This window comes from Eretmochelys imbricata, chromosome 10 (genome assembly GCF_965152235.1).
Source record: "Eretmochelys imbricata isolate rEreImb1 chromosome 10, rEreImb1.hap1, whole genome shotgun sequence".
Classification (NCBI taxonomy): domain Eukaryota; kingdom Metazoa; phylum Chordata; order Testudines; family Cheloniidae; genus Eretmochelys; species Eretmochelys imbricata.
The window spans coordinates 255,854-283,787 of record NC_135581.1 but is presented as its reverse complement, the minus strand read 5'-3'; the positions used below and the strand labels follow the sequence as shown (position 1 = coordinate 283,787).

At 41.0% G+C, this 27,934-nt stretch overlaps 1 protein-coding gene and 1 long non-coding RNA gene across 5 annotated transcripts in view; one reads left to right on the top strand and one right to left on the bottom strand.

The window, feature by feature from the left end:
• Nucleotides 1–31: 31 nt before the first annotated feature.
• UBE2I (ubiquitin conjugating enzyme E2 I) lies at nt 32–27,934 on the top strand. 4 transcript variants are annotated; one of them, XM_077827682.1, is made up of 7 exons: nt 32–71; nt 9,183–9,261; nt 9,516–9,599; nt 20,296–20,368; nt 24,777–24,886; nt 25,063–25,142; nt 27,278–27,934. In XM_077827682.1, the coding sequence occupies exons 2-7, from the start codon at nt 9,196–9,198 to the stop codon at nt 27,339–27,341; spliced, it is 477 nt and encodes a 158-aa protein (XP_077683808.1). In that variant the 5' UTR covers nt 32–71; nt 9,183–9,195; the 3' UTR covers nt 27,342–27,934. The 4 variants fall into 4 exon arrangements, with proteins under 4 accessions (XP_077683808.1, XP_077683809.1, XP_077683807.1 ...); XM_077827681.1 differs by lacking the exon at nt 32–71 and adding an exon at nt 145–379; XM_077827684.1 differs by lacking the exon at nt 32–71 and adding an exon at nt 639–836.
• Nucleotides 2,085–27,934, bottom strand: part of LOC144270847 (uncharacterized) — a 28,432-nt gene continuing 2,582 nt past the window's right edge. The window contains exon 3 of the long non-coding RNA XR_013347262.1: nt 2,085–2,143. This is a non-coding gene — a long non-coding RNA (uncharacterized LOC144270847). The remainder of the gene's footprint in view (nt 2,144–27,934) is intronic.

The window sequence follows — 27,934 nt, the reverse complement described above, 5'->3', positions numbered from 1 at the left end:
ATAGGAAAAATCCGCTCAGGCGCGGCGGCGGGGGCTGTCACGGAAGGCGAAGCACAAAGAGACTGAGTGAGGTAGGGAGACTGCCACACGGAGCTTCCCGTATGGCCTCCGTTCTGGCGCTGTATTGGCCACCTCACGGCCCTGTGTCAGGAAGATGCGTGTAGTGTGCCGGACGGGTCCGATTGAGGGTAACACTGCGGCGGCGCAGTGGAACGGACGGGTCGGACTGAGGGACATTCCACGCCGCTGCGCTCCGCACCGAGCAAGGAGGGAGGGAAAGTCCGGACCAGAGACAAAGGGGGGGAGCCGAGTCGGGAACATCCGGGTCATTCGCCGCTGCCTCAATCCGGGACACGCGCGGGTGCTGCGGCCGCTCACGGTGAGGCCTGGCCGGGCAAGGGCCTGAGGGCGGCGGGGCCAGAGGTTGCAATGGTGACGGAGCCTGGGGCAGGGAAGTGGGTCTTGGGGGTGCTCGGGCTCCGGTTTCTCCTGATCCCTGAGCCGCCTTCTCTGGGCCCGGTCGCTCCCCCCCGCGGTGTGAGGGGGGAGCTGCTGCAGGGCCCGAGTACCGACGTACCCCGGCCGGCCGGCCCCCATTCCCCCTGCGCACGGTGCGGGCCGGGCCTTGGCCTGCGAGCCTTGGGTGGGGACGGGCCAGCGGCCTGTGCCCCCGCCCGCCCCGGCGGCACTTGCGCGCGGCGGGCCTTGGGGAGCCCGCCTTTCCCCACCTGCGGGCCCGGAGCTCGGGCTCTCCCTGTCGGAACTCGGAGTGGCAGGGTCTCGGCAGCTAACCGGGCTGGGACGGGCCGAGTCCCTGCCCGGAGGAGCTCCTGGCCGTAAGTGCCTGTGGCGTGTACAGTAGCTCTCCCCGGAGTATCTTCGCTCTCGCGCCTGTGTAGGGTAGCCCCTGCCCCCAGCGATTTCTGACAGGGAGACGGCCCCTCTCAGCCCCACTTAGGGACTTACACTGGGTCCCTCCCTACTGTGAAGCATAAACTATGAGGGCCTATTGAGACACCAGCACCACTTACGGAGTGCAGGGACCGCAACGCTGGCAGGCGTTTCTGAGCACTGCCTTGAAAACTGTTTTACAGACCTAGTAAAGTTATGGAGCTGAAGAAGGTAATAGGGCTAATATCTGTGAGTTGCCTTTTGCTGTTCCACTGTGGATAAACCTCAGGGCTTCTGTATGTAGGCAAAGCCAAACACACGCTTTTTCTGTTCCCATCCTGTTAGTAGGGCGTCAGTCCAGCATTTCGTCAGGCCAGCATTATTCTGATTGGATCCCATGCTTAGGCGCTCTCTACTCTTCACAGAAGCAGAAGGTTTTCACTCTTTGGACAAATTATTCATACGTGTATTTTCCTTGTGTGCTAATATTTAGCTTCTCAAATAGGAAGTGTAGGTGTGTAAGACTAGCTGTGTTAGACACTTTCATACTAGTGTTCTGCTGTGGGCTAAATAAGAATTGTTAAAGGTAACCAGGATGTAAAACAAAATGGTGATCCTGTAATTATTCCAGGCACCTGTGAGCCCTCATTTGGAATACTGTATGCAAATCTATTTCCACAGGAAAGATACTGCTTTGGAGACATTGCATCACAGGGCAACAAACGGATTCTTTGGACCGGACAAGCTGGGTAGGCAGGGAGATCAGTAATGGGATATATTGAGCAATTCATCTTTTGGATGTAGGGTTTGGCTTCAGCCAAAATAGTTAATGACAGACAGATCTTACCTGTTGTTTTTTGATGTCTTATGTGAAATGAGTTTGGGCATCTCAGTTCAGTTCCTAGTGGGCAAATACCAGCATAACAAAAAATCGTCACCATGGTTGGTGCTCTGAGGCAAAGAACTGAATAGGAAGTGGAGGCTGACCTCTTTATTATGTTTTCAAGTGGCTGTTGCAGGCCTCTTCAGTCTTCATGGCTGCTAGCTCAGTTCCATTCAGCACTAGTAAACTCACCAAGTTTAGAAAAAAAAATATCAAATTTAACAGCACTTACTTCTCATGGGGAAAAGAGAAGACTCCAGATGTTAAGAAATGTGAGATGGAATTGCTAGAAACTTCTTATGCAGCTAATGGTCTCAAAAGCTAGTAGCTATAACTGAAAAATCAGGCATTTCAGGTAAAACTGCTACTCTGTAAGAAAACACACAAGAAACAGATTTATTTTTGAGGAGTGGTTTAGTGGAAAAGGAGATGGGATTCGGAGATGCTGGAGTGGTTCTTCTTGGTGCTAAAGTGTATTCCATGTAGTGGTTAGTTACCAGAAAGTATAGTAGCTGCCAAAGGCCTACCTCAAACAAACATGATTTCCTAGATTTCTAAATACCCTGAGGAAGAAAATGGCAAGTTTCCTTACTCATCTGCTTTATTTTTTTTTTCATGTTTGCACTCTAAATACCTAGAGTATTTCATGGGGAAGTTGCTAAACTTCAAAAGGGAGGCTGCTGGAGAATAAGGAGAATGAGATCTCTAATACAATTCTTGGCTTGCCTGTGAATCTGGAACAAAGGGTTAAAAATTAGATGCGACAATTCCCCACAATGCATATAATACTTTATACATCTGTGGCAGTTTCTGTCTGTGGATTTCAATGTGTTTTTAGTTAATTTTACATTTTTTCATATCCCAGTTTTTCAGAAGAGTAAACAAAGGCAGAGATTAAAATGAAATGGTCAATTTCAATTGCATTATAAGTTTTTAACCTATATTACTGATAGGTTAAATTACTGAAACTGAAATGAATTAAAATCTCCAGTTTTACTTTCTGTGTTTACAAGTGCTTGTCGAAGTGGAAAGAAATACATGAAGTACACAATGAAAATCAATTAAGTATGAAAACATTTTGCCATTTTCACAGGGCTTGGTGGTTAGGATACTTGAGCTCTGAACACTGTAGAGGAATGTTTAAAATTTTAAATTTGCTATTGGAGTTTAAAGAGACAACATGGAAACATTCTCTTGGGCATACATTTTATAAAAGCTTTCCCCCATCAATTTAAATTGTGTGCCAAACTTGGGTTGAGTCTCTTTAAGTAAGTAATTTGCCCAAAGTCATCCATTGTTATGGCACACCTGAGAAAAAACTCAGATCTAAAGACTCCATACTTGCACCTTAACCACTAGACAAGAATTCTTTGATTTTGTGCAACAAATATTGTTGTACTTTACTATTTTTCTGATTAAAGGTGGAGAGGAAATACTAACTTGTCTAAAGTCACATTTGGCAGATATCTGTCTTGATTGGGTTTAATTTTTTTCTGCAAAATCTTCTCAATTTCTTGTTTCTGCATATTTCCAGCTAATTACTTTGAAAATCTGCAGACCATAAACATTAACCTGTAAATAAGGAGGTCCGTTTTCTATCTAGGAGTGTATAATAGCACCATAGTATTTGTAGATCCATTTGTAGTATTTTTCTGAGCTAATTTTTAATGGATTTTAAGTTAGAAAACTTGCTATGTGCCATGAAATCCATGTTCAGGTTTTCAGACTCCTGATTATTCTCTAGCCCAAGCGATATGTATAGATTGAAATGAATTCTAGAGCTTAAAAGTAAATTCACAGCATGAGGGACTTCATGCTTTCTTGTAAAATAATTAGGTCAACTAATAATTAGCCTCATTCGATCTATTAGTACATTAGTAAAATTTTCAAAAGCACCTATATTGCATTTTTTACAAGTGACTTAAGAGCCTAAATCCCAGTGACTTTCAGTGGAACTTTTACTTCTAAGTGCTTATGTCCTATTTGAAAATGGGACTTAAGCTTCTACGTCGCTTAGGTGCTTTTGAAAATGTTACCACTTGACTACTAGACTAAACTGCTGAAATAGCTTGGTGAGAATCCTGTACTATTTAAGGGCTGTGATTTATCTTTTTCATGTAACACTGATCTGATATTATAGTAATGTGAAAGGAAACTGATTTTTCTGTATAGTAATGTGAAAGGAAACTGATTTTTCTGTAATTATACTTAGCATTTAGAGCTTTACAAATATTAATTTAATTCCCCATGCTTCTGTGAGAGAGGTCTGAGTTATTTCCATACCCCACATGGAGTGTGGGGGATAGGTAGATATACTTATACAACCTAATATATTTGACTTTTTTCATGTAAATAGGATTTTGGAGCCCTTCTCAAGACTTAGTTTAATTTTAATCTTGAGGTATAAACACTTAAACCACTAATATAGACAATATTGTGTAGAAACCCTCTGAAAGTAGTCTGAATTTGTCATGATTAATATGCTAAACTGATGAGTCAAATTTCTGTTCCAGTGAAATCTGAAGAGAACTTTCTACAGTTTCTTCTTACACTGTAAACTTGCTAGCCCATTGCACAGTGCTGCTGGAACAGGCAGGTAGCCTACAGAAAGATGCACGAGACTTTACCTTAAACCAAAGATAGTAGCTCAAGGTCCAGTAAGTCGTTTTGTTGAGAACCTTGTTTGGTGATAGCTTGTAGGTACTCTGTAGGCTACAGCAGTCTGAAAAGCCAGAATCTTTGCTCACATATACGTGTGCAATTTAGGACTAGTCTACACTTAAAATGCTACAGGGGCACAGCTGCAGTACTTCAGTGTAGATGCTACCTATGCTGACAGGAAGGTTTCTCCTATCAGCATAGGTAATCCACCTCCCTGAGAGGCAGTAGCTAGGTCGACGGAAGAGTTCTACATGGGGACTTAGGTCAGCTTAAGTGTGCCATTCAGGGGTGTGGGATTTTTTCACAGCCCTGACTGATGTAGTTAAATTGACCTAATTTTCTAGTGTAGACCAGGCCTTAATCTGTTAACTTCATGGATCTGCATTTGTATAGCTGAGAGCAAAATCTGGCCCTTAATGTTTCCTAATGTTTATTATGCTTTTCGATAATAAACTTAGACTGTAGAATTTGAAATGTTCACATTGATCAGTTACCTCTTTTCTGCATCTGATAACTTGAGATATTCGATTAGGTTGTAAACACAATTCGCTTTCTCAGTTTGTATAGTGATGGTATTAGTGTGGACCAGCAGCTACTTGCTGTATCTGTCTGGTAATGAGTCTACAAGTTCTTCAGTGGTTGAAGGGAAAGAGAGGCTGACTGCACAATTAAAATGCAAGGGCTTAAAAATGGCCACATGTGGTCAGACATATGGACTATCTAGCCCAATATCCTGTCTTCTGACAGTGGCCACTGTCAGATGCTTCAGAGGGAGAGAACAGAACAGGGCAGTTTATTGAGTGATCCATCTCCTATTGTCCAATCCCAGCTTCTAGCAGTCTGAGTTTTAGGGAGACTCAGAGCATAGGGTTGCGCCCCTGACCCCCTTGGCTAATAGCGATTGGTGGACATATCCTCCATGAACTTGTTTAATTCTTTTTTTTTTTTTTTAAACCCAGTTATACTTCTGACCTTCACAACATCCCCTGGCAACGAGTTACACTGGGAATTGAGTGAAGAAGTAGTTCCTTATGTTTGTTTTAAGTTAATTTAGTTAGGTGACCCCTAGCTTGTGTGTCATGTGAATGGGTAAATAAAACTTCCTTATTCATTTTCTCCACACCATTCATGATTTTCTAGACCTCTATAATATTCCCTCCTCAGTCATCTCTTTTCTAAGATAAATAGACCAGTCTTTTTAATCTGTCCTCATATGGATGCTGTTCCATACTGCTAATAATTTTTGTTGCCCTTCTCTGTACTTTTTCCAGTTCTAATATATCTTTTTTGAGATGGGGCAAGCAGAATTGCATACAATATTCGAGGTGTGGCTGTATCATGGATTTATGTAGTGGCGTTATATATTCTGTCGTCTTATCTCTTTCTTTCCTAATGGTTCCTAACATTCTGTTAGCTTTTTTCACTGCTGCTGGACATTGAGCAGGTGTTTTCAGAGAACTATCCATGATGACTACAATGTCTTTCTTGAGTGGTAACAGCTAATTTAGACCCCCCACATTTTTTATGTAATGTTGGGATTATGTTTTCCAATGTGCATTGCTTTGCACTTGTCAGCATTGAATTTCTTCTGCCATTTTGTTGCCCAGTCACCCAGTTTTGTGAGATCCCTTTGTAATTCTTCCCAGTCTGCCTAGGACTTAACTATCTTGAGTGATTTTGTGTCCTTTGCAACCGATACAAAACGTTCACCATCATTCTCTTTAATGAACTACTGAATATGAATATATATGTCAGGGTTCTACTGCACATATTTCCTGATTCTTGCTCTGGGATTGATGAGTGTTCATCTATAAATGACACTGAATAAATTATTCCTTTCATAACATGATAGAAAATGTTTTGAAACAAAGTATTGGTCTCATAACGTGACTTGTATCCTATTCTCACAGCATCCTTTCCATGAAATCTGCTTTTGCTTCCACAAGCAGAACAAATGATTAGAGGCTCATACAGTATTCTTTGGGCACAGTATTTAACGAGCCCCACAAATGTTCTGGCATAGCAAAGAGCCAAATACATATCTCTACCATATTCATTTAACTTAATCTGTGTATGAGTGATTAGTTTCTTTTTCTAGGGAAAGTTAGACCAACTGCAGAATTCTGGAAGCAGTATTATTACTTTATCTATTCACCCTATCCAGATCTCACTTTTTCTAATGAAATTTAGCTCTGTATAAACATGAATTTAATTGTTAGCTTTCAAGTTGTATTTGTGGCATTTCTGGAATATATGCATTCAAGCAAAACTAACTCTGAAACTCAGAAGTAGGACTGGATGGAAAGTTGTTGTGAAATATCATTGAATGCATTAATGTGTGAGTGTGTGTTTCTTCAAAATCTAATTTGATGCTGTTATTCAAGACTTGTATGAAGTAGGTGTCAGATCTCTTTGGACCTTCTTTGTGTTGCTCAAAGGGAAAATATTAAAATTTTGAAGGTGACAAATTTCCAATTTATAGATGGTATGGCAAAGTAGTATGAACCAGTGTGAAGTTCAAAATGAGGATTTCTATAAACTGGAATTAAAATGCTTTTCGATAATAAACTTAGACTGTAGAATTTGAAATGTTCACATTGATTAAATTAATACCCAGACTGTTAATGTAACAGGAGGAAAGTAGTTGTAAACCCTTTTATAGATTCCTTCATCTATTTAGATAGATGGCAGTTAGTAATAGAAGACTAATGAGATGCTGTGTACTGAAAGAGGAACTGTTGAGAGCCCTCTGGCTGTCATACAGGTTTATGTATTTACACAAATGAAATTAAACAAGTTGGCCTGATTTTCTGAGGTGCTGAGTACCTGCAACTGTTCATGAAGCTGGGGGAATGAAAACTTTTTGTGAGGAGATTCTATGAGCTGCTTCTTACTGCCCATTTAATAAATTAACTCCTGGGCTTTTGGGTACCAATTTAATTGTCTAAATAAACCACCTTCTCTTGCTTATCACTGCTTTAGTTTCATAAAATCGCAGGACTGGAAGGGACCTCAAGAGGTCATCTAATCCAGTCCCCTGCACTCATGGCAGGACTAAGTATTATCTAATATTTCCCTTCTTGGATTTTGTGTGAAGCTTTCTTCTTTTTCCATTGTCTTAATGTGCGTCACTCCTCCCTCTTGTAATAATAGATCTCTGCTTTGCTTTTCTTTTTTTCTGGGCTTGAGATCTGAAATTTTTTTGGCACATTTTGTTTGTGACCCTGATTCCACGGTATTGTCCTGCTTCTAGTAGTCTGTACTGCTTCCAGAAAGACAGGATTAAGTGTGGTCCTCAAGTCCAGTGTCCTGAAATGATACCTTGGGCCAACTATCTTGTGTATCTGCCAGCTTCTTTCTCTACAGGCTCACATCTGTACTCCTGTTTCTGCCCACCATTAATTGGTGGTTACTACTGCAGTATCATCAGATTGAAACTGATATGATCTTGATAGGATTGACATCTTAGTTGCTCCTGCGCAGAATAGTTTGTGTCCCAGCCAGGCAGCAGTTTACAGGCTACTTTCTACTGCTTTCTGGATTGCTAGTAGGGAAGCTCAGTAAGCATGATCAGCAGCATAGATGTCCTCCTCTGCAAGTGAATGCCACATCGGTCTCCTTAGGGAGACAGAATATTTGCACGCTCTCTCAAAATTTAAACCCCTATTGTTCCTGAACCTTTATCTTACTACTGGCAGTGTGGTATATGTTGTATCCTATTCTGACAGCATCAGAATGTAGTTGTTAAACTACTACTGAATTCCCTTTGCCAATGTAATGCAACTGTGAAACACAAGATGGAGGTAGTGTTCTTGAACTTAGTTCAAGTCTAGTACTTTAAGGCTTGTTGATACAGGGAAATTTAGTGGCATAACCTATACTGGTAGAGATTAGGCCAGTAAACATCCCTGTGTAGAGAAGTTGATCTTAAATCAGCATTTTTCGGATGTGGCCACATGCAGCCACTGTGGACTTTTCTTGTGGCCACAGCCTTCTGGGCTGTTATGGGGTGGGGTGGGAGGAGGGGAGTAGCGAGTGGCCCCTCCCTGTTGCTCCTGGATGTACTGTTTTGGTGTTGATTGCTGGTGCGCCAGCAGGGGCTGGGTCCTGTCCTCCCTTTGGAGACACCTGGGGCACAATGCTGGAGAATCAGGCAGCCGGTGAGTTCCCCACCTTCCCAGGGGTGGTGGGGGTCAGGCTTCTGGCTTCAGCCCTGGAGTGGCAGGGTAGCAGGCTCTGGCCACAGGACTTTGGGCTCCAGCCCCCCACTGCCTCCCTTCCACTCACCCCATTGCTCCTGACCCCTGCTGCCTCCCCCGATGCCTCCCTTCCAGGGCTTAATTTGTCCCGAGGCTTGACAGGGCTGAGTAAATGTGCTGTAAAAAGCAATACTTGTATGTTTGTTACTATCACTTTTCACAACAGACTTACTAGCTAGCAAAAAAAAATTACAATGATTTGGACATATATATGTGCATATTTATTTTTCCTAAAGCTAATTAAGTATTTTAGGAAAAAGTGTGAGAGCGGCCACCAAAAAATTTGTCCTGAGAACCCCTCACTTAGATGCTCTGCTATTTCTAACAGAACTTCTATGCTGTGTAGAGCCTTAAAAAGTAATTGTTTGCCAGTCCATCTAATAAATGTCAAAAAAGAAAATCTGTGGAGTTTTGAAGAGTATTTATTCATCACTGCATGACTAACTTGAGGAGTTCTATTTGCTCTAACGGGCAACTGTTTGTTTTAGAGGGATTTTGAACATGTCTGGGATCGCCCTCAGCAGACTTGCACAGGAGAGGAAAGCTTGGAGAAAAGACCATCCATTTGTAAGTAGAACAGTACTCTCAAGTGGTTAACTTCTGCAACTTCACACTGAACTAGTGTTGTTCTGGTGTCCTTTTTTAATGTGAAATGAAACTATAAAGCAGCTGTTGAAAACTCCTCCTCTGATACATGAAGAAATGTCAAGCAAGTTGGTGTAGGTAGAGAGGGACTGCATTGTACAAATATATGTTCTGATGCTGCATCAGCGTTAAATGTACTTTCAGAAGTCTTACTTTGGGTTTCTGTTTTAATTCAGGGATTTGTAGCAGTACCTACAAAAAATCCAGATGGCACGATGAATCTCATGAATTGGGAATGTGCTATTCCAGGAAAGAAAGGGGTAAGACTTACTGTCAATTTAGTTTTCAGCATGGGAGATAAATGTTAACAAATTTTTAACAGATATAAATCATGAATAACTTTTAGTGCAGTTTATGAAATACACTTTAACATAAGTGTTCAGTTTCAATCAAATTCCAGAACTACTTTGGAAGCCACATGGAATAGGCACATAGGAACTGCCATATTGGATCAGACCCAATGTCCATCTAGTTCAGTGTCCTGTCTGTGACAGGTTTCAGAGTAACAGCCGTGTTAGTCTGTATTCGCAAAAAGAAAAGGAGTCAGGTGCCACAAGTACTCCTTTTCTTTTTGTCTGTGACAGTGGCCAGTACCAGATGCGTCAGAGGAAGGTGTAAATAGTCTACAGTAATCATATATGGGATAATCTTCCCCTCTTCCTCCTGCGTTGTCTCAACATAGCCTTTAATACTTAAGCCCTGAAGCATGAGGATTAACACCCCTTTCAAAATATTGTCGTTAATTATAACCTCTTACCTATATAAATGTCCAAACCCTTTTTGAATCTTGCTAAAATTTTCACCTCAGTGACATCCTGTGGCATGACTTCCACAGTTTATTACATGTTGTATGAAGAAGTTTCTCTTTTTCACCTTTTTAATTTGAGTGTCCCCTTGTACTTGTGTAATGAGAGAGCGAGCAGAAGCTCGCTATTTGCCTTCTCTATATGTTGTTTTATTTGATGTTTTTATTATGTCCCTCTTATTCATCTCCTTTTTAAGGTAAATAATCCCAATCTTTTCAGTCTCTCTCCATAGTTTTTCCTTGTTCTTGATCATTCTCATCACTCTTCTCTGAACCTCCTTTAATTCTACAGTATGGTTTTTGAGACAGAGTGATCAGTACTTTACAAAGTATTCCAGGTGAGACTGCACCATTGGTTTATATTCCATGGCAAAAAACTATGCTAATGTAGAGTTAAGGTTGCTTGGTAGTATGCTATCCCCTTAAAGAACAATGAGTGGAGCAAATTCAAAACTTGTGAAAACCAGGAAATGCACTGTTAAGGTAGCCTATAGAACTTTAACTCTGTTCCCTTTAACAATGCCCCATTATGTCCTTATAGTTTACTGTGCCAATTCTACAGTTGCTTCATCTCCTTTTACAGTTCTTCACCTCCTTTTACAACCCATTCACTCTCACCCACAGGATTCCATCTAATACTGCTAAAGGACAAAAAAGGAGGGGGAGTGCTTGCCCACCCCACCTTGCTTCTATTCCTTTGGGGCTGGTAGCCTATAGGAATTTGGATATGCTTCAGGTGTAGCCAGTGTATTAGGTGGTATGTACGCTAACAGTAATAGGGCCACTTGATAGAGCTGTGTTTGTGTTCTGAGGACTGGTGAGGGTTACTTTGAGGTGTGTGAGATCTATATTTTGCACCCTCAGATGTGTGTGAGCAAAAGGAAGAGGTGCATGTGTACCTTTTAGGATCCAATATGCATAATTTCAGTGTAAAATTGTGTACATTATATAATTAGCAAGGCATGTGGTTTTATTACAAGGGTATTGTCATTAGCAAGCTGGGATATGAGAGTAGTTAAGCATTTATTATCTGCTTGCATACCCTGTGGTCAGTGTCCGGTGTAGCTGTGATGAAAAATGGCTCTGCTTGGTAGAGGTATGTTTGTGAGAACTGTGGATTACTTTGAGGTTTGTGACCTAATTGTGATCTGTTTTCCACCCTCTTGTGTGTGAGGAAAGGGAAGAGTACATATGTACCTTCAGGATGCAGTATGCATCATTTCTAGGTGGAATTGTTGGTTATCTCAGTAGTAGGGCATAAATCCTTTATTACAAAGGATATTGTCAGTAGGGTGGTGGAATATGAGAGGATTCTAATGCTTTAGTGATGGTTAAATGAAAGTGTATGTTGAGATGGTATCCTGAGAGTAAGTGTAAGTAAGTTGTAAAACGCTGTGAAATGGTTCTTAAATTGTACCTGAGTGGTATTCTTTCTAGGGAGTTGGCCAAGTGTCTGAGTGTACAATCAGACCTGGAACCTTTGGAATCTTACAGTGTCAATGGCCAGTGTGTACAATGCGTCAATGTGTGCATACTCAAAGAGGGTAGAAGAAAGGTGGCATGGGCAACCTTTCCCCCCCACCGTTTGTCTTTTAACCGTGTTAGATGGAACCCTGTGGGTGAGAGTGATTGGGTTGTGAAAAGAGTTGAAGAGCTTGTATATTTCAGCAACTGTGGGCTTGGCAGAGTATAGGTATGTATGTTAAGGGGGGGTCTATTGGGCCAGTGCTGAAAGAGAGCAGAGTTAAGGTTGCATGGGCAACCTTTGCTCAACTCGGATTTCTGCAAGGGAATGACTTACCACTAAACTACTGTAACTCTGCGATAATATCATTTTTTGCCATTGACTTTCCTAGCTTTTTTTAAACAGGAAAAGATCTGTTGGTAGGAGTTAATAGTCATTTAAACAGTTGTACATATGTCCTGCAATTCACATAATACTGAGCCAGCCAGCCAGCCGCCCTTTCCCTCCCACCGCAACAAACACACCTCCCTATCCATGCCCCTGACTCAGTCACTGTGGTCCCCCAGCCCATAAGCAGGGAATGCATCTCCCTGGAGTCCGTTACCTGATAAACAGATTTTCTGTTGCTATTATTTCCTCCCCACCTATAACTTGATTTCTGGGTAGTTCGTGTAGCGAAGGACAACTATGTTACGGTGGAGTGTTGTTTCAGAATGGTTGGAGGGTGGAGTTCGTGGCTGGGCCAGTGAGAGAAACCACAGATAGGGTGGTTGTTCCAAACTACTGATAATCTTATGTCAGAGAGAGATCCTCTGATCCCTGTCCAATCGATGTGCCCCATCTTGAGAAACAGTGAGGTGTCAGAGTTTGAAATGTTTCTGTGCCAGACAGCATATGTTTTCTGGTCAGCCATGAACCCTCCAATTTCCTGATTTATTGTATTTCCAATGCTTATCAATAGCTTTTATATCATCACTGTAACAATTATTCACATGCTCAGCCAAATCTGAGTAAACTATCATGGTTCCTGGACACAAATCTCTGAGTTGTCCAAATCTGCTCTGGTACATTCTGTGAGATGCATGACAGGAATAAGGCCCCAGTGAATCACCACAATGTTGGGTAGAGCACAACCTCTAAAATCAATGGGTAGATGCTGCAGAGTGGGCAAAACATGATGCCATCAAAGGCCACCTCTTTCCATGCCAATCAGCCTGTAGTCAGCAATCCCCATGTCGTGGCGCACGCCTTGATCTTCTGCAGACTTCTGCCATCTTATGAATCAGGAATCACACAGAATCCACACTGGCAACAGCACATTCCCCCCCCCCCCCCCCCCCCCGCCCTCGTGGTCAAGGTACCTGCACTGTCCCTTCCAAACCCCCACACTGCATGTATTTGGAAACATCTCATGAATCTGCCCCCAGACCAGGAAGTAGCCACTTCCACTCCCTGCCATCTGTCCCCCAGTGGCTAGTAAAATAGACTTTTTTCTCAAACAGCCAATCCAAGTCTTGCCTCTCCCTCCCCCCAAAGTCCTTTGTCTCTGGCTCCTTCCGACTTGATAGAACAAAGATTATGGTTTGACTGACTGCTGACTATTCTGCTGTGTTCACTGGAAACCTCTCAATAAAATAAAAATATTATGTTGTAACAGCTTGTAGTAGGCAACAAAGATTTAATAATTCATTGTACAGATGTACAAAGGTTGGGACTAGAAACCTCAGTGGTAGGGTATTCACTGTGAGCAATGGTGTTGGCACAGTCCCTTGAGCAACCTAGGCAAGCATAAGGTGGATGCAGGGAAATCCTAATATTTTTTTTCTTTATTATCAGACACACAACATAATCCTTCCAAAATGCACATCTACGAAAGCAATGAATGTTTTTTCTTAAATACTATTCACAATTTGGGTCCCCCAAAGACTTAGTGGGTGCCATGCAGTACCTTGGGTAAAAATTGACTGAGACTATTTTGACCCACATCACAGCAATAGTCTGAGCTCTAGATCTGTGCCAAAAAAATAATAATCTAGAAACATTTTGAAAAAACAGCTTATTTTTTTAGGGCTTGTGTCTCTGGAACCTCTGGTTTAAATGACCCCAAATTTGGCTCATTCACCCTGCACAGAACTCCCATGAGGTTCAGAAAAATCCAGTAAAGCATGTGCATTTTAGAGCACTTAAAAGTATGATTCTCTAAACAAGAAGGATACAGGGATGATGGAGGGAAAGGGTTCCTCTACACATCCTCTCCAGTGCAGGAGGCTCTGAAAGGTGTGAAGCATTAATTTCAATGTGATGTTGCCAGCTGAATGGCAACACCCCATATAGATGAATACAATCTGAAACAATAGCTGTGAGGCCCGCTGTACTCTACAAATGTACATTGGTATAACTATATTGCTCAGGGGTGTGAAATCCACTATACTGAATATCCAGCACTGTGTCAATGGGAGGACTTCGCCCTTTGGCATAGCTACCACCTCTCACGAAGGTGGATTAACTGTGCTGATGGGAGAAACTCTCTCTTGTAGTAGTCTTCACTGAAGCTGCGCTGGTGCAGCATTTTAAGTGTAGACCTGCAAACTGTTCCATTCATCTCCATTGGTCTTCCTATTCCCCTGCTGAGTGCTTTAGAACTTATGAAATGCATGAAGGATTCCTGTTTTCAGCCCCTCATCCAAAGGAGCAGGACTTCCCCAGATTCTGGCTCACATAGGGAACAGGGAGGGGGCCTGAGACTCTCCCAAAAGGGCAGACACCCCAGAATCCAACTTAAATGGGGGAGGGTTGAACCACTGTAGGTGGGCACCGGCCCCCCCCCAGATCCTGGCGCACACAAGAAGACAGGTAGTAAGGGGCTCACACACTGTTGGGGGAGAGGGGGGTCAAGGCCCACCACAATCCAGCTCATGGGGGGGCAAGGAGGAGGTCTCTGACCTCACTAAAGCTGCAAGAGTTCACCAGATCTGGGCACACACATGGGAGGGGAGAATGTGGAGCTGACAGATGCCGCCTGTCCCTGTTTCCCCCCAGTTTCCTTACCACTCACCCCCATGCAGCCTTCCCAGAGCCCCACACTTCCACTCCCCTGAGCCCCTAACAGCTCTCCCCTTTTCTACCACCCATCCCCATTTATCCCCTTCCACATCACATCTCCCCTTGCTGCAGGCCCAAACCTCACTTGTCTGCTCCCTAATACCTCATCTTTCCTAGGAAGCATTCACATGTTTAATTTTTCATCCCAAAATTCTTTGATTACATTCCATCCAAAACAAAATTGTCACTCAAGACTCTCAAATTGTAGCAACCTCCAGCCACTCAGTCCAAAACTTTTTTTTCCTCAGATGGGGGTTTATGCTTATTTTACCCATAATTATATTAATTAAAGGGTGAATCCATAGCCATCAATGTCAATAAAGTCTGTAATTCATCCAGTCATTAGTACCTGTCAGTTTAACAGTACAAAGCAACAGAAGGAAACTGTTTTTTGGAGGGTTAACTCAGAAACCCTTTGGTCAAATGACCCCAAGCTTGGATCACTAACACTACCCTAGATCCCCATAAGACACACCAAATTTCAAAGCAATCTGAGTAAATGTTCAGATTTTACAAAAAGAAAAGGAGTACTTGTGGCACCTTAGAGACTAACCAATTTATTTGAGCATGAGCTTTCGTGAGCTACAGCTCACTTCATCTGATGCATACCGTGGAAACTGCAGCAGACTTTATATATACACAGAGAATATGAAACAATACCTCCTCCCACCCCACTCTCCTGCTGGTAATAGCTTATCTAAAGTGATCATCAGGTTAGGTCATTTCCAGCACAAATCCAGGTTTTCTCACCCTCCACCCCCCCCACACAAATTCACTCTCCTGCTGGTGATAGCCCATCCAAAGTGACAACTCTTTACACAATGTGCATGATAATGAAGTTAGGCCATTTCCTGCACAAATCCAGGTTCTCTCACTCCCTCACCCCCCTCCAAAAACCCACCCCCATACACACACAAACTCACTCTCCTGCTGGTAATAGCTCATCCAAACTGACCACTCTCCAAGTTTAAATCCAAGTTAAACCAGAACATCTGGGGGGGGAGGGGGGAGGAAAAAACAAGAGGAAATAGGCTACCTTGCATAATGACTTAGCCACTCCCAGTCTCTATTTAAGCCTAAATTAATAGTATCCAATTTGCAAATGAATTCCAATTCAGCAGTTTCTCGCTGGAGTCTGGATTTGAAGTTTTTTTGTTTTAAGATAGCGACCTTCATGTCTGTGATTGCGTGACCAGAGAGATTGAAGTGTTCTCCGACTGGTCACGCAATCACAGACATGAAGGTCGCTATCTTAAAACAAAAAAACTTCAAATCCAGACTCCAGTGAGAAACTGCTGAATTGGAATTCATTTGCAAATTGGATACTATTAATTTAGGCTTAAATAGAGACTGGGAGTGGCTAAGTCATTATGCAAGGTAGCCTATTTCCTCTTGTTTTTTCCTCCCCCCTCCCCCCCCAGATGTTCTGGTTTAACTTGGATTTAAACTTGGAGAGTGGTCAGTTTGGATGAGCTATTACCAGCAGGAGAGTGAGTTTGTGTGTGTATGGGGGTGGGTTTTTGAGGGGGGTGAGGGAGTGAGAGAACCTGGATTTGTGCAGGAAATGGCCTAACTTGATTATCATGCACATTGTGTAAAGAGTTGTCACTTTGGATGGGCTATCACCAGCAGAGGAGTGAATTTGTGTGGGGGGGTGGAGGGTGAGAAAACCTGGATTTGTGCTGGAAATGACCTAACCTGATGATCACTTTAGATAAGCTATTACCAGCAGGAGAGTGGGGTGGGAGGAGGTATTGTTTCATATTCTGCTGCAGTTTCCACGGTATGCATCTGATGAAGTGAGCTGTAGCTCACGAAAGCTCATGCTCAAATAAATTGGTTAGTCTCTAAGGTGCCACAAGTACTCCTTTTCTTTTTGCGAATACAGACTAACACGGCTGTTACTCTGAAACCGTTCAGATTTTAGTGCACTTAGAAGAGTCAAATTTAAAGCATATAAAATAGTAGGAAACCTTCAAGCTTTTTTCCCCCCTGTATCTGCATGCATAACACAAAAATGTATGGGCATGTCTTCACTAGCAATGTTTAAGCACTCCCGCAGCAGCACTTTAATGTGGCTGTGTAGTCCCGGCTGTAAAAAAACAAAACAAAACCCTACCTCCACGAGTAGCTCCCAGCGCTGGGAGCACAGCCTACACTGCCACGTTACAGCGCTGAAACTTGCAGCGCTCAGGGAGGTGTTTTCATACCCCTGAGCAAGAAAGTTGCAGTGCTGTAAGGTGCTAATGTAGATAAGCCTTTAGTTTGCTTAACTACTTTTCCTGGTTTGAGTCCCCTAAAGGTTTAGTGGGTGCCATGCACAACTTTTGGTAAAACTTCACTGGTTGAGACCATTTTGACCTACAGTATATCAGTAGTTTGCTCTCTAGCTCTGGACAAAACAAGACCACATAGAAACTTTTTAAAAAGTGGCTGTTTCTTTTTTCAGGTCTTATATCACTGCAGCCCCTACCTCAAATGACCACGAATTTGGGTCACTAGCCCCCCCAGAAGCACACCAAATTTCAGAGGAATGCGACTTAGCATGTTGTTTTTAGGGGATTTAGGTTGAACTTTAAACAGAAGCTGTGAAGCAACCTTAACTATAATGCTGACATAATAAAGGCATTATAATATCTGTGTATTATTCTCCATCCCATTCCTTACACATCCTAGTATCACTTTTTTTTCTTTTTTTGACTATAGGTGCACATTGTGCAGAGGTCTTCATTATCTGTAGTGATGCACAGGACTCTTTCCTGAGTTAACAGTTAGTTTAGAATCCTGTAAGGTGTATGAGTAATTTAGTCTCTTCTTGCCGAAATGGGTATTACTTCATATTTATTGACATAGAAGTTCATTTGCCATCATGTTGCCCATTCACCTACTTGTTTAGGTATCTCTGAAGTTCTTCATAGTTCTCTGATCCTAACTAACCAAAATAAATTTGTCACCTGCAAATTTTGCTACCTCATTATTACTCATCCTCTTTCAGGTAATTAATAAATATATTTAAACTTTAGATCTAGTATGGAATCCTGAAGCACCCTGCTGTTAATGACAAATATCTCTTCTGAGTAACCTGAGTATTTGGACAACTTGCTCAACGTTACTTTGCAATCAGATTTACACCTGGTTTTACTTGGTATGAATTTCCAAACTTGCAAACCTAAAATTAGTTCTTGATGCTTGTATAAAAATATACAAACTAGAAGGAAGATCTCTCAGTGAATGAGATTTGCCAACTTAATACGTAAATCAGTTATCCAAAATAAGAGAATCGCCTATAATAGCAGATAAAGGCCTGGTCTATACTCAAAAGTTAAGTTGATCCAGTTATGTTGCTCAAGTGTGTGGGAAGAATCTACACCTCCTGAGCGACATGGTTAAGGCAATCTAACCCTCAGTGTAGACAGTGCTAGGTTGATGGAGGAATTTTTCTCTTAACCTAGCTACCGACTCTCAGAGAGTTGAATTAACTGCTGATAAGGAGAACCCCTCCCGTCTTGTGCTGCTGCAGCGTTTCAAGTGTGGACAAGCCCAAAGCACCCTCTCAAGTATAATTATGCCCTCACTAGATTGAGTAATATCAGAATGCCTTCCTAGCTTTTACCGTTTGTTCTAGAATTTCTTTCTTGATATTCTTTCCCTTTTAGATCAGATTTCACAATGGAAACAAAATAGTGTTTCTTTTACCATTTCCTTCCACCCTCTGTCAGATATTTGTCTTTTGAGTGCAAGCTCTTGAGGACAGGGATTGGGTTGCCTTAAGTTTGTATGACGTACAGCATCATGAGATTTTGAACCTTATTGGTGGCCAGAGGCACGTTAGCATTTAAATAATAAAGTATGTCCCCTGTTGAGTTCAGATGTGTTCATACTAGATGTCTTAATTGACTTATTGGCAAACTGAAGTGTTTATAAATCATGCTTACGTGGCAGAGCAAGTTTTAGGTTTTTTCAGTCAGTGCCTTCTCTACATGTAAGGTAACTTCTTGACCGTATCTGTATACCACTACTTGCCTTGTTCATACACATGAACCCAATAGGTACACCGATGCAGCTGTGAGATATTATTGCAATGCTAAAAACTGACTTGTACTCTTAAATATCTCATATGATTTGCTGACTCTTAAAATATAAATTCCCAATCGTAGCTCACCATATGAACTCAATTAAATAAATTGCTGCTAGTAGCAGGAAAGATGTCTTTCTGACAAATGATTAGAGTTCCGTGTTGGCTACATTTCTTTATGGTAATGTACATCGCCAACCACAGACAAACTTTGGGATTTCTTGTAAAATAGGTACAGAAATCTCACTTCAGTGCTTAGATATCATTGTGGGTGATCTGTTCAGCAAATGGCAGAACGTTGGCAACGAGAGAGGTCAGAAACTGAAGAGTACTGTACCTGAATCTGTAGGAAGGAGGTAGAGTACATGCACCCAAACTACAACTCACCCAGGATGATGCAGCTTCCTTACTGGTGCCAGAGGTACTGGGGGATTGTAAGTGACCAAGTATTTAGGGCCACTGTCTTGCATCTTACATGGTGTTCCCTAATGCAACACAGTGCATTGGTACAGGACTGGCATGATGGGGAGACAACCCCTACTGAAGCAGTGACCCCACTTTTTGCAGCACCTGAGTACTCCTTTAGTAATCCCCCATTGTGAAATTTAGTGAGAAGTGGTATGACTAGTCTGTATCTAATTCATCATCCTTAAGGGGTATACCTAAGTAACTTCCTACCTAAATGACAAGAGGCCACACTGACCCAGGTGCAGTGGCAGCAGATAGAAAACCGGTGGCCCGGTACCCTATTACCACAGGAATGTGACTCAGGTAGCTCAACCAACTTCTTCATAGGGGGATGGCCTGTAAAGACTCCAACACCCTAGAGAGACATAAGGAGACAGCCTCTAAAGATACCTTCACTGTTCCATCAGTGACTGATATAATCAGCACCAACCTTCTTGGAACTTTCCATGTGTGCCCATGCTGGTCTTCGGGATGAGAGCAGCTTCATCTTTTGTGGTTTTTCCTCACGGGAGGGCACGCAGTGAAGGTTGGATTGCAACATTCTTACTGTCATTAAAAGCGTGGGTGGGGTATTCTTAGTGAGAAACTGAAGATTTATCAGTGATAGATAATAGTGTTAGTTAGGATTGGGATATTAATAATAGCACAGTAACAATACTGAGGGAGAAATGTGAGACTTTTGAAGAACAGTTGCTTAAAACAAAGTCCAGGAAACAGTTAATTGAAATTAACTTATTGCCTTAAAACACAAAATACATTTTAAAGAAGGAAATTAAAAAGTTTTTTTAAAAAACCTAACAATAGGTAGGCAGAGAGGCAAGTATCCTATAAAAAATATTAAAATAAATATATATAGTGTAGCAGATAGTCATGTAATAACCCTATTTGTTGTGCTTGAATGGTTTTTTTTTCCCCTGGCATGCACCTTTAATTTCTGTGTCTGTTCTCTTTAGACTATAAACTCCCCATCTATTTTGAAAGTGCTTGGCATACTTTGGGTGTTACCATAATCTAACTAACTTTGCTGAAATTTCCTGACAGACACCATGGGAAGGAGGCTTATTTAAACTACGGATGCTTTTCAAGGATGACTATCCCTCCTCACCCCCAAAATGTAAGTAAAGTGACAGAATACCAGTTTCTAATAGAATGGTGTTGAATCTGAGTGCTTATTGCTGTATGAAAAACTAACTACCTGCTTTCTGCTGACAAATTGGAGGACAAATTGGAGGATTGGGCCAAAAGAAATCTGATGAGGTTCAATAAGGATAAGTGCAGGGTCCTGCACTTAGGACGGAAGAACCCAATGCACAGCTACAGACTAGGGACCGAATGGCTAGGCAGCAGTTCTGCGGAAAAGGACCTAGGGGTGACAGTGGACGAGAAGCTGGATATGAGTCAGCAGTGTGCCCTTGTTGCCAAGAAGGCCAATGGCATTTTGGGATGTATAAGTAGGGGCATAGTGAGCAGATCGAGGGACGTGATCGTCCCCCTCTATTCGACATTGGTGAGGCCTCATCTGGAGAACCGTGTCCAGTTTTGGGCCCCACACTACAAGAAGGATGTGGATAAATTGGAGAGAGTCCAGCGAAGGGCAACAAAAATGATTAGGGGTCTGGAACACATGACGTATGAGGAGAGGCTGAGGGAACTGGGATTGTTTAGTCTGCAGAAGAGAAGAATGAGAGGGGATTTGATAGCTGCTTTCAACTACCTGAGAGGTGGTTCCAGAGAGGATGGTTCTAGACTATTCTCAGTGGTAGAAGATGACAGGACAAGGAGTAATGGTCTCAAGTTGCAGTGGGGGAGGTTTAGGTTGGATATTAGGAAAAACTTTTTCACTAGGAGAGTGGTGAAACACTGGAATGCGTTACCTAGGGAGGTGGTGGAATCTCCTTCCTTAGAAGTTTTTAAGGTCAGGCTTGACAAAGCCCTGGCTGGGATGATTTAATTGGGGATTGGTCCTGCTTTGAGCAGGGGGTTGGACTAGATGACCTCCTGAGGTCCCTTCCAACCCTGATATTCTATGATTCTATGATGGTAGGGTGGAAGTTTTATAACACTTCATTAATTATCCTGGATGTTTAACGCCTATTATAGTTAAAACTGAAATGGTTATAATCCTTATTTTCATGTGCGTTTACATACCCATTTTTAGAATAAAATTTTCCCTGGCTTGCCTCTTTAGAAAGTTTAAGAAAGCTGTTCAGCTGCCTAAATTCAGGGAGATAGGAAAAATCTGTGGGTTTTTTTTGGTTTTGTTTGCGTTTTTTTGGCTTGAGGTTTTTTAGGGGGAAAGGGATTGGGTTTTTTAATTAATGATCACTTTTTTCTAATATGGTTCCAGTAAATATGGCTCAATTTTGAAACTTGGCATAGTTGTCACTGACAACTGTTGCATCTGCTAAGTTTTGTACTGAAAATTGTGTATTGTGCATTCTTGATAGAAAAGTACCTTAAGTTAAGAGGATAGCGCGTAAGTGGAAGCAGTGTGAATGTGTGTGTAGCGAGTGCATACTTGTTTTGAAAGACCTCCATAAGCTGAATAGACATACAGCAACAGCTCTCAGGCTACCTAGCTCCAGATTTTTCTTCATTCTGTTTTTTAAAAATCTAGTTTTAATTAAATATTAAAGATGGGAGATCAAATTTTCAAAAGTTAGGATTATTCTATCAATTTTTAACTTAGCAAAGTTGTCTACCTCATATTTTTCTGTTCCTTTCCCTTAAATGTTCCCATGTACTATAAGATACCCAGGTGGTGCAGTGTTGTAGTAGTAATAATTTTTGGAGTGTTTTCACTTTAACATTTGATATCATAATCATAACATTACATTAACATTAATTTGGCATTTTTTTGCATGTGATATGTGTACAAGACACGTATTACATAAATAATTTTTTCTTTGCAATTTTTTATCCTACTGCAAGCTGTAGAAACCATTTGTATTTATGATTATCTTTGGTGTTCGTAATACTGGTATTCTGGCTGTAGAGTCAATACATTCTGCTTTATGATAGCTATATAGCTACTACTGATCATAATGTTCCAGTATCCATTAGGGAAATCTTTAGGAAAACTGTCTTTTAAAATTCATGGATATTCTCTGTCTATGGAGTTCTGTTGCCCTAGCTAATCACTGGCTTTCTTGAACAAATTATTTTTCAAATCTATTATTTAAGTTACCATACAGCTTTTTAAAAACAAGGTTGTTGCTTTTTGATGTCTTTAGCATCATCTGGGGCAGGAATGTGTTATCTCACATTGATGTCAAGATTTAAGTTTTTCCAATTCAAACATAAGAATGGCCATACTGGGTCAGACCAGTGGTTCATCTAGCCCAACATCCTGTCTTCCGACAGTGGCTGGTACCAGGTACTTCAGGAGGAATTAACAGAACAGGGCAATTATCAAGTGGTCCAATCCCAGCTTCTAGCAGTCAGAGGTGTAGAGACATCCCAGAGCATGAGATTGCATCCTGACCTTCTTGGCTAGTAGCCATTGATTGGCTTATCCTCCATGAACTTGTCCAGTTCTTTGTGGAATCCAGTTATGTGTTTGGCCTTCACAGCATCCCTTGGCAATGAGTTCCACAGGTTGACTGAGTGGTTGCATGAAGGAAGTACTTCCTTATGTTTGTTTTAAACCTAGTGCCTATTCATTTCATTGGATCACCCCTGGTTTTTGTGTTATATGAGAAGGAAAATAACTCTTCCATATTCACTTCTTCCACAGCATTCATGATTTTTAGATATCTATTATACCTCCCCCCCAATCGTCTTTTTCCTAAGATGAACAGTCCTTGTCTCTTTAATCTCTCCTCATATGGAAGTTGTTTTTTGTTGACATTCTCTGTTCTTTGCAATTCTAATCCCTTTTTTGAGATGGGCGCTCAGAAGTGTATGCAGTATTCCAAGTGTAGGCATACCATGGACTTATATAGAGGCATTATGATATTTTCTGTCTTATCTATCCCTTTCCTAATGGTTACTAACATTCTGTTAGCTTTTTTCACTGCTGCTGCACAGTGAACATTTGTTTTCAGAGAAATATTCATGATGACTCCAAGATCTTTTTTGTGACTGGCAACAGCTAATTTGGACCCCATCATTTTGTATGTCTAGTTGGGATAATGGATTGAATGTGATGCTCCCTGAGAGAGTACAATATGCCACCTAAAGGTTTCTGTCCTGTTTCTTCAGGACCTTGGAAATTTATCTGATGTGTTTAGGCTCTTTCTTCAGTTGATCTCCAATTTAATGCTGGTGACATAAGAGAGCCTTTCTTTTCACTTGTAAAAGTATACAGCAGGCATTTGGAGAAATATCAGCTGGCTTGAAAAATTCTGCCAGTATTAATGGAATTCCTCATTTTAAAGCTAGGGAATATTTCTGAAACTGTCTTGCTACAGAATCAGTCATCTTCCACTTTGTTTTTAAGTCCTTACAAAGGCAACAGAGATATTAAACACAATTTAATTTTAGGGACAAAATTGATTGTACAACCTAAATGGAATAGAAATGTCCTGATTTAAATGTAATTTAAGCTTAATTTAAAATTCACTGTTGTATTCTGAATGCAGTTATTGGTCTTGTACATAGATAAAATGAAACAAAAAAAAAAGACGGAAACTTAAAATAGACAAACTTTTAGTAAGGAGACTTTTTAAAGGTATTATAAATGTCTCTTTAATGTAACACTTGCAAAGAATGGGGGGAGTAGGTGGTGAAAATGTATAGATGTGGTCATCCGAGTGGATGTGCTTCATTATTTTATGAAGGAGTGTGGAGTGTTGATATAAGTAGTATTACTTTTTGGGCCCAGACCATCACAAAACTACTCTGAATAGAGCTTGGTGAAATAGCAAGAGAAACTGTCCTCTGGTGTAAGAGCTGTTGCTTGTGGCAGTGCTTGTTTTGGGAACTGTATTTCAAAGCAGGATGTTTGTTGTGCTCCTCCTCATGTCAGTGCCTATTAATGTTCATACAGCAATTTAAACATATAAAGAGTATTGTGTGTTAAATATTGTCCAGGATACTCTTTCAGTCCACCGTATTTCATAGCAGTGGTGGGATCTGAGCTCTGGGAGGAAGCAGTAAAGGTTTGGGTGAGCTGCTCTGTACAGAGTTCTTTTAAGTAATAAGTGATCCCCTGTACATTTTCACTGCACTTAGTGTCATTTAACATTAATGAAATCCTCCTATCTTAGCATGAATAATAGGTAATATTGTTCATTCAGAACATATTTTGGCCTGGATTGATTAACATAATCAGTAATGTGACTGAGATCTGGCGTGGAGATACAAGTAGACCCATCGAAGGAGGGAGAACTAAAGGTAACTGCACTGCAGAAAAACTTCAGGGATTTTCTGAATGGGATTGTGACAATGGGAGATTGGTTGCCTTGTGGTATAGGGGAAATGGCCAGCTTTACTAGAAGTCAACTTTTTATATGTTCTGATTTAATGAAACTTGGTTCAAAATCTTAGATTTGCACATAAAGAACTCTTTTCTTCCTTAGGTAAATTTGAACCACCATTATTCCACCCAAATGTGTATCCTTCAGGCACAGTGTGCCTCTCCATCTTAGAGGAGGATAAGGATTGGAGGCCAGCAATCACAATTAAACAGGTCAAAACATTCTTCTGTTAAAACTGTACACCTTTGCTTGCTTTGTCAGCTTAACTTTTGTGTGATTCTCAAATGTCTTGTGCACAATTCTACATTTTATTTATAGAAGTTCTGAATTGTATACGTTTCATAGTAATATTTACATAAATTATTTTTTTCCATGTTTTCTTATACAGATCTTGTTAGGAATACAAGAACTTCTAAATGAACCAAATATTCAAGACCCAGCTCAAGCAGAGGCTTACACAATTTACTGGTTAGTAGCTGGATTTTTATTTATTTATGTAACAAACACCTTGACTGGCCTATAGCTGTTTGTAAACCCTGGGTCTCCATTTGTGTGATTTGATGGTGAGACAGGTAAAGCAGCTTCTAGAAAATAATTTCTGGGTCTGCTTTATGTAGAGATGTTTAGTTCTATGCTGTAACCTCAACAAAACAACCAACTAACTTCAAAGTTAAGGTTGAAGGTCCAGTGATAGCAAGGCAAGTTAATACAGTAGCATATAGAGGCCCTAATGAGGAATCAAAGTCCCATTGTGCTGTACAGATATGTAAAGAGTCCTTGCCCCTAAAGAGTTCACAATTCTAGGTTAACAAGACATAACAGTTGGGTGAAATTAATGTGTAGAGGCAAGGGAGAGGACGGATGAGTTAACAAGTCCTGTACAGTAGCTACGTGCACAATCGTTCCTCATTACATTCCTAACTGTAATGAACTGGGGGGTTCTGTAGCCATTTTGGTCTTAAATTAGTGGGTTTACAGTTATTTTGGGGGAGTTTGTGCAGTGTATATGGGGCAGCATAGGAAAGAGTATGGAGATCTTAGTGAGAAGTGGGCTTATGGGTGGTGACAGCTGGAACTTTGTCAGAATGACATGGCATTGGATGCAATGAGGTTATCCGTTTGAAAAGTAGTGTAGGGCTAAGCTGTGAAATCTTAACGATAAGAAAGAACATCTCTGATTGTCTAAGCAATCTTCTCTGAGATCCTTCCTGTCCCATAAGCAAAGAAACACAGAGGGCAGAAGATTCTGAAAGTGAATTGCTGGCTAGTAAGTGGTGCAGGATGGAGAGCTTTCTTTGCAGAACATTGTTCCACCTTCTGTGGGAAGAGGCGGCTGCATAGCTTGGATGGCTTCCACCTCAGTAGAGGAGGGACCAATCTCCTTGGGGACAGACTAGCTAGAATAGTCAGGAGGGGGTTAAACTGATAGCAAAAGGAGATGGTGGAAAAAGGAAGACATGAGCACTCAGGTGGCAGAAAATTGAGATGTTGAGAACAAAATGAATCGAGGAACCAAAAGACATGAGGGGAAGAAATTTGTTAATTGCCTATAGACTAATGCTAAGAGCCTGGGTAACAAACAAGAGGAATTGGAATTGCTCATTTATTAAACTGGTACCCAAATGCATGGTGCTTCATAAACAGGTGTCCTTTTTATATGAACTGTTAAATGTCCCTGTTCAAGAATAAAATTTCCTTCACATGCCAATGCTTTGTTTAGATTTCTGCTGTACTGTGTTATTTCACTACTGGCTAGTTGTTCTGCAGTAGTAGCCGTGTTGTAAACTACCAGTACCAGTTCCACGAATTATCTTGTCTTTTTCTTCCTTTTAGCTATAGGAAAGTAAGTTAAACTGCACATCTATACACAGCCTTCTAAGCCCAGCATCTTCTCTTGCCCAACTTTTAGGGTGGGAAGAAAGGGCTGTGAGACCCTGAGGAGAAACCCTGTAATTTACCAAATCTTCAGTGAGATATAACATGTGTAAGAGAAACTTTGGAAGAAATGACATTACTTTAGTATACAGTGTAGTGTAGTGGTAACCATGTTGATCCCAGGATATTAGAGAGACAGGTGGGTGAGGTAACATGATATACGTTAGTATATGAAGAGCACTTAATGAAATAATAGAAATGTCATGGTATTTTCACAGACATCTATTCTGTGGCGAATCTAACAGAGTAACTCTGTAAATGTCTTGTCTCCTTCCACAAAATGCTTTTGCTTCTGAGATAGTCTTCTTATTTCCTGCAGCATACCCTACTGCACAGATGTTAGTGAGCTCTGTCTTAACCGGGCTACCAACCTGTTTAGACTAGTCACTTCTTTCCAAACAAAATGGGTCCTGCAGTGCAAATGACCCTCTCATTAATTAAATGAGCAGTGTTTGGACAGTGAGCTGCTGGTATAGCCAAGATTTTTTTTCTGTTTACCCTTTGGACAGTTCAGTCATGGGTTTTCCTACTGTCATGAGTACATAAGATACTTCATCTTTTCCTAATCTCTCTTGCCTTAAGGAATAATTTGAGGGTCTCATATTCATTGTGCAGCTTGACATAATTGACATCTGAAATGTCTAATAACTTTTTTTTTTTATATCCAGCCAAAACAGAGTGGAATATGAAAAGAGGGTTCGAGCACAAGCCAAGAAGTTTGCGCCATCATAAGCACCTGTCATACAGCATCTTAAAAAGGAAGGGATTGGTTTGGCAAGAACTTGTTTACAAAATTTTTGCAAAATCTAATGTTGCTATGTACAATTAATATTCACTTAGGGGAGGGGGTCGTATGTGTGCCATTTTCCATATTCGCCACTTGTATACAGTTTTGAATTCGCTGAATTGCCCCCAGTTTTTTCATACAGGGTCTCTTCCTTCAGTCTTTTGTATTTTTGATTGTTATGTAAAACTTGCTTTTATTTTAATATTGATGTCAGTATTTCAACTGCTGTAAAATTATAAACTTTTATACTTCTATAAATTCACTAGTATCTCTAGTTACTTTGCTATCTGATGCAGGCATGCTTTAAAATGTTTAGAACTATATTTAGACTCTAGCTGGCTGTATGAAAAAATCATACCCTCCACCCCCTTCCCTTCCCTTAATTTGTTTTTCTATCTTTCAGAAACTAGGTTGTTATTGCTTAAGAGCCTCAGAGATCCAAAGTCAGCCAGCATCTTGATTCTGCATCACTTCCTTTTGTGTTTATATGGCGTTTTGTCTGTGTTGCTGTTTAGAGTAAATAAACTGTTTATATAAA